Source organism: Emiliania huxleyi (genome assembly GCF_000372725.1).
Source record: "Emiliania huxleyi CCMP1516 chromosome Unknown EMIHUscaffold_1183, whole genome shotgun sequence".
NCBI classification, from domain to species: domain Eukaryota; phylum Haptophyta; order Isochrysidales; family Noelaerhabdaceae; genus Emiliania; species Emiliania huxleyi.
Genome location: NW_005201409.1, coordinates 1 through 5,875, shown reverse-complemented (window position 1 = coordinate 5,875; position 5,875 = coordinate 1). Strand labels below are relative to the sequence as shown.

General features: G+C 67.9%; 2 protein-coding genes across 2 annotated transcripts; one reads left to right on the top strand and one right to left on the bottom strand.

Annotated features, from left to right (window-relative positions):
* Positions 1 to 3,214: 3,214 nt before the first annotated feature.
* EMIHUDRAFT_251808 (hypothetical protein) lies at positions 3,215 to 3,965 on the bottom strand (the record flags this gene model as incomplete). The annotated part of the gene is made up of 2 exons (XM_005790779.1): positions 3,215 to 3,382; positions 3,588 to 3,965. The coding sequence occupies 2 exons, from the start codon at positions 3,963 to 3,965 to the stop codon at positions 3,215 to 3,217; spliced, it is 546 nt and encodes a 181-aa protein (XP_005790836.1).
* A 705-nt stretch (positions 3,966 to 4,670) lies between these two features.
* EMIHUDRAFT_251807 (hypothetical protein) lies at positions 4,671 to 5,759 on the top strand (the record flags this gene model as incomplete). Its single annotated transcript, XM_005790778.1, has 1 exon — positions 4,671 to 5,759. The coding sequence occupies one exon, from the start codon at positions 4,671 to 4,673 to the stop codon at positions 5,757 to 5,759; it is 1,089 nt and encodes a 362-aa protein (XP_005790835.1).
* Between the last annotated feature and the right edge of the window lie 116 nt (positions 5,760 to 5,875).

Sequence of the window (5,875 nt, the reverse complement as noted above, 5' to 3'; positions counted from 1 at the left end):
GGGGGGGGCCCCCCCCCCCCCCCCCCAACAGAAGCGTTTTGTTGCTGGGGGGGTCGGGGCCCCCCCCCCCCCCCAGCAGCAGCGCTCTGCTGCTGGGGGGGGTCAGACCCCCCCCCCCTAGCAGCAGGGATGAGCTTAGTTGTGCAGGGGGGGTACCGAGCAGTGTGCCGGGCCGCTCCCGCGGCCGCCTCCCGCGCAGCACCGCCGCTGGGGACGACACGCTGCGGAATCGGATCGAGCCCATGCACGGGCAAAGAAGGACGCTGCAGAAGCGGTTGGAGAGGCAGCCGGCGTCTGCCGTCACAACGAGTCCCAGCGCTGGTTGGACATGCGCGTCGGCTCGCCCGAGGACTGCTGTCGCGACCCTCCCGTCGTGCCGCAGCCTCCGACGAGCTCTGCAACCGAGGAGAGTGAGGGTGCGCCTCCCCTCACTGCCGGCCTGGCTGCGCACCGCCCCACAAAGCACCCCCTCGAGCATCTCTACAAGAAAAGTACAAGTCAAAGCGCGACCTTCTCCAAGTCGTCAACACGCCCGGCGGCTCCGGCAAGACTTTAGCCTTGGCCACCCTCCTTGCGGAGCAGGAGGAGATCCGCTCTAAGCGAAAAGCGAGAAACGCACAGCTTTGTTGTGGGTACTACTGCTGGAGAAACGTTGGGCGCCCGTCGCGGGGCGTGGTGAACGCCGGCTCACTGGCATCGGCCGCAGACCGCATGCGTGCAGCCAAGGTGGGCTTTCAGCCAGTGCTCAATGCCGCCGCGCCAGGTGTCTTTGCACAAGAGCCCGCTGGCATCCGGAGTGCTCAAGGCCGGAATGTAAGACTCCTGGTGACGGCAGAGGTGGTTCTCCTCGTTGTAGCGACACTCACGCTCGGTGCCACGCAGCTTGACTTGCTACCTCATTCATGGTACATACCGCCAACACACGCATTGCCGCCGCTGCCGCCGCCGTCGCAGTCCTCGCCCTCGCCGCCGCAGCGCCAGCACTCGCTGGTGCCGGTGCCATCGCCCCCAATCGCCGTCACCGAATTCCTGCAGCCGCGCGCATCCTTCGCGGACATCCTCGGCTGCGGTACGGACACGCCTTGCGCGCATTGTGCCGACGGCTGCACGCCACGGGTGCTAAAATCTGGCATGCGGTACCCAAGGCACAACGTGCTGCAGGCGCGGTGCCTCTCTACACTCGCGACTCGCGCCCGATCTCACCACCGCATATTGCCCCGCGTTAGTACGTGGGAGACGGCGTGTGGGATGGCAACGGCCTCACCGCGGCGCGCGCCGTCGCTGCGATGCTCGGAGACCCATACGCGTACACCGCCTCCCCGGTGATGGCGGCCTACCAATCGCTCCTCATGGGCCTCGAGGGCGCGCAGCTGCTTGGAAACGTGAGCGGGCGCTTCCTGCAGAGCCACGCGTACCGCTTCGCGCGAGAGGCATCCCTCCACAAGGAGGCCTTTCTCGCAAGGCTGCCTCGCCTCACACGGAGCCGGCTGCTGGAAAGCCAGCTGTGGCGCCGCCTGCCAGAGTGAGATACCCCTCCGAGACGCGTCGCCGAGAGTCCTCGCCGTGACATGTCCCAGGCCTGCCAGACCACAGCGGCATGGCGCGCAGCCTCTACACACCGCTGATGCCGGGTAAATAGGCGCACCCGCCCCCTCCGCCGCCGCCGTCTAACCATCCTCGCCTCGCCGCCTTCTGCCTGCGCAGGGAGCTCCAGCGGGAGATCGTCTCGACAGGCTTTCGTCTGGAACGCGACGCGGCGACGGCCGCGGCGGCGCTGATCCTTGACCTCCTCGTCGCGGGCAGGGCGCCCGGCTCGGGGTGGCTTGCGATGGAGGATAGTGACTGGGCGGCCACCGAGGAGACCGACTCGGACGGCGTCGGCTGGAATGTTGGGTCGACAGACCCGCACGACGTGGTATACACGAGCGTGTACGACACCGGCGTCTACTTTGCGCGCATGATGGTGGCGTACGCGGCCGCAGACTCTGGCGGCTCTGGCATTGACACGCGCTGGGCGACGAGCTGGTGCCGAAGTCGGAAGTGTGGCGTCCCAGAGTTGAGCGGCAGGTGCGACGCCACCGCGCAACGATAGCACCGGCAGTGACAGCACCGCAGCAGCGATAGCACTGCAACAGCGACAGCACTGCAACAGCGACAGCACCGCGGTTGCCTGCCATTGAGGTAGCGCACCCGACACAGACGCAGCCACAAACAGCGGCATGCTTGCGGCGGGGCGCAACGCAAGGCTACTCCTCGCCAGCCCTTCTCATCGCCACACCCCGCCACTACCGACAGGGAGGACGTGTGGGACGCTGGTGAGCTTCGGACGCCGGGCTACAAGCGGCCCTCAGAGGTGGAGGCGCTGTTCCTCGCGGCGTCGCGCGCCCCAGTCGGCAGGGAGAACCTCGGCGAGCCGCTCAGCTGGGCCATCTTCCGCGCCAGCGGCCGGCGCCGGGCGAGCGCCGCGGCCGCCTCGGCGTCGGACGCCACTCATGAGCCGGTCGCACTGATCCTGTGCCCGGCAGCGCTGCTCGAGACGGACGCAAAGGGCGGTGGTGGCGGAGCGCGTGCCGTCTATGGCATCCGCCGCGCCCTTGAGGGTGGACTGCGATTTCTCGCCACCTCTGGCGGGGCGGGCATCGAGGCGTTCCCCGAGGAGAGGCGGCTGCATGACCTGGCCCCCGAGGTGACGCCGCAGCTGCCCATTCCGGTGTGGGGCGTCTTTTACCGCTGCAGCGCCGCCGCCGCCGCGGGCCAGCCATGGAGTTTGCGCGCCCGCGCCGACCAACGGCGGGCGTGCGCAGCGGCGCGTGTGCTGCGAGAGGCGCTAAACGCCCAGAGGGACGGAGCGGGTGCCACGGCTGGGATGGAGGAGTGGCTGCGGGCGACCCCGCTCCCCGCAGAGCTGGCGGCGGGCATTAGCCTCGCCCCACGGGCCCCGGGCTCCTCATGGCTGCCCGCGCAGCCGGCAGCACGACGGGAGGTTGCATGCACGCTCGCGGTCGCCGAGCTGCAAGTGGTGGAGGGTGAGGCGCTGTGTACGGCGGCGTGATTCGCGTCTTGAGTTTTCTTAGGGCGATACCCGCTGAGACGGACAAACAGCGTACGCAACACCACGCTCCGGACCCCTGTCCCCTCTCTCCGACGGCCACACGCGCGTGACCGCCGCATGGCCCCATGCCCCACCCACGCATACGACAAGAGATACATGCGCCTACTTGAGCGATGTCGAGTAGGACTCGAGAACCTTTTGGAACATCGGCTTGAGCTCGGCGTACTTCGACTCGTAGCATTGCGCCGTCAGCGTGACCAGCCGGCGCCCGCGGCCCTCCTCGGTCTGAACCGCGAACAGCGTGCGAAGGTGGCGCGGCGCCTTTCCGGTCTGCTGAATCGTGTAGTCGTAGGTGTAGGCACCTAGACTCAGACAGGGTCGGAGCTGGGGCTGGGGCGAGGGTGCAGGTCGGGCCAGTCGCCGGCGCGCCCTTTAAGGTGTCCGTGCCAAGCATCTTGCCCTCGATGCCGTAGCCCTCTAGCGTGCAGCCGCCGCCGCTGCGGTCCGCGCACTGCGGCATCAGCGAGTTGCCGACCAGCTGCTGCGTGCCAAAGCTGCCGAGGCTGGTGTAGTCAGCTGCGAGCGGCTGGAAGGTGAGAACCACGTTGGCGGAGTCTGGCTCGGCCGGGTCGGTGGCGATGTAGAGGTAGCGACTGCCCTGGAGCTCCTGCTCGCTGACAGGCCAGCCTGCTGGTGCACCGAACGTGACCTGGTACGAGCCAGTCGTGTGCTGCTCGAGCGCATCGGCGGCAAGTGCAGGCGACGGCCGGACGGTGGCGGCAGCAGCGAGAGCCGGAAGCAGCGCGCGGCGCGAGAGCGCAGGCTGCGAGAGCGCGAACGCCAGGTGCGTCGGCGTCGGACGCAACGCCGAGGCGAGGCCGAGAGTGGCGATGATTGCAAAACGCCGCAGCATGACACCACAGATGCTCACAAATAGTGCTCGCCGTGAATGACCGGTGTGTGTCTTGTGAGCCTGTTTGTGTCTGTGTGTCGCTCGTGCGTGTCGTCATCATCCGTCTAGCGTCCACCCATACCGCGTTGGTGTCCAGTCCGAGCCTGGCTGTTCTTCACCTTTCTACCTATGTATGTTAGCAGGGAGGTGATGAGGAGTCAGTTATGCGCGGCGGGCGGTTAGACGTTACGGACGGGGCGAATCGACGTTCGGACCCGGTCTCAATGCCCCACCCCCCTGCGCGCGGGCCTTCTAGGCCCGCGGGTAGTCTCCCTCCATCCCCAGGGCCTCCAGGGCTCGCACCTCAACCTCTCACAGACCAGTGCATAGCGCCATATGACGTATTTTCTTCTCATAACAAGGCTGTGAACAGAGCAAGCGAACCAACGTTCCCTAAATAATGTTTTTGCTCCTGCCTTACCACCATCGGGAGGCGGCGAGGCGAAATCAGACTCGGTCGAAAGACCCCATCCCGGGAGGCTGCTGGATACGACTTGTCTCTCCCGACTCTCTCCCGACTTGTCGATCCACCTCCCGGGCTCTGGACAGGGTGGCCCGCCACAACGACCCCTGGAATTGAGACTCGCCGCTTCCGACCACTGAATTTGTGTGAGCTTGGCGAAACGACTCCACCTAAAATAAGAAAATCGCTCCGCGCCAGCTCCCATGCCTCCGCCTGAGGCGTCGCCGCCGCCACCAATCTCCCTTTCGCGCCTCCTCGGCGGCCATCTCGAGGCGTGGGCCGCGAGCGACGTGCTCTCTCCGTCTGCGTGCGAGCTGATTCTCTCCGCAGTGCGCTCGGCGCCTGCCGACGTGGACCACCGCCACCTGCCGCTCGAGACGCTCGACGGCGGAGCGCACCTCCCGACGGCGCAGCGGGTAGTCGAGCGGCTACGTGCCGTCAGCGCGTATCACGCCGAGCTCCGGCTGCAGCGCGCTTTCTGCGTCCGGTACAGCGGCGAGGGCGACGGTCACGCCGCGCACCGCGACCCGTGCGCCTTCACAGTCAACGTCGCGCTCACGCCCGCGGCTGACTTTGCGGGCGGCGACCTCGCGTTCCACCCGTCCGAGCGGGCCGACGCGAGCCACTCCGTCGGGCACGAGCTCGGCGGCGCGATTCTGCACGCTGGCGCCGCCCGCCACAGCGCTGTGCCTCTGAGCTGCGGTGAGCGGTGCAACCTCATCCTCTGGCTCGACCGCGCTCCCACCGCCTCTATCTGGTCCGCGATGCCTCCGGCGCTGCAGGCGCGCTGCCTGCGGCTTCTCGACCTCAGCTCGCTCTCTCGCTTCGCGGCCGCGTCACGCAGCTGCGCCGAAGACGCGGCCGCTGCTCCGCAGTGGGCGTCACTCCGCCGCGCTCTCGAGCCGCCGCGCACGTTGCTGGCGCGAGTCTGGGGCTGCGCCGAGTGCACCGACGCCCTCGGAGGTGTCTCGGAGGAGGAGGCTCGGAGGCGCCTCGCGGCGGAGCCGGAGGAGGCCCGGCACGTCCCCACACCGCTGCCCCTGTCCCTCGCCGCCCTCGCCGCGCTCCATGCCCTGGCCGCCGCCGTCGACGCGCTTCAGCGGCCACAGCGGGCGGCGCCAGAAGACCTGGACTTGGCCGAGGCGCGCCGCGTCGCTGCTCGCTCGCGCGTCGCGTCGCGGGTTGCTGCGGCGGTCGCGGCGGCAGAAGCGGCGGAGCGCGGGAGCGGAGCGCGGGAGGCAGCAGCACAGGAGAGAGGGACGATCGTGTTTGACGTGGGGAGGGGTGAGTAGTACTCTTGTCTTACTTGTTGTTTTCGTCGGGCGCGGTTGTCGTCCTCCCCCCGTTCTCTTTTCGGGTGTTGGGTTTCCCGCCTCTTTCGTGTGTCTTCGCTTTTTCTTTTCGCCGT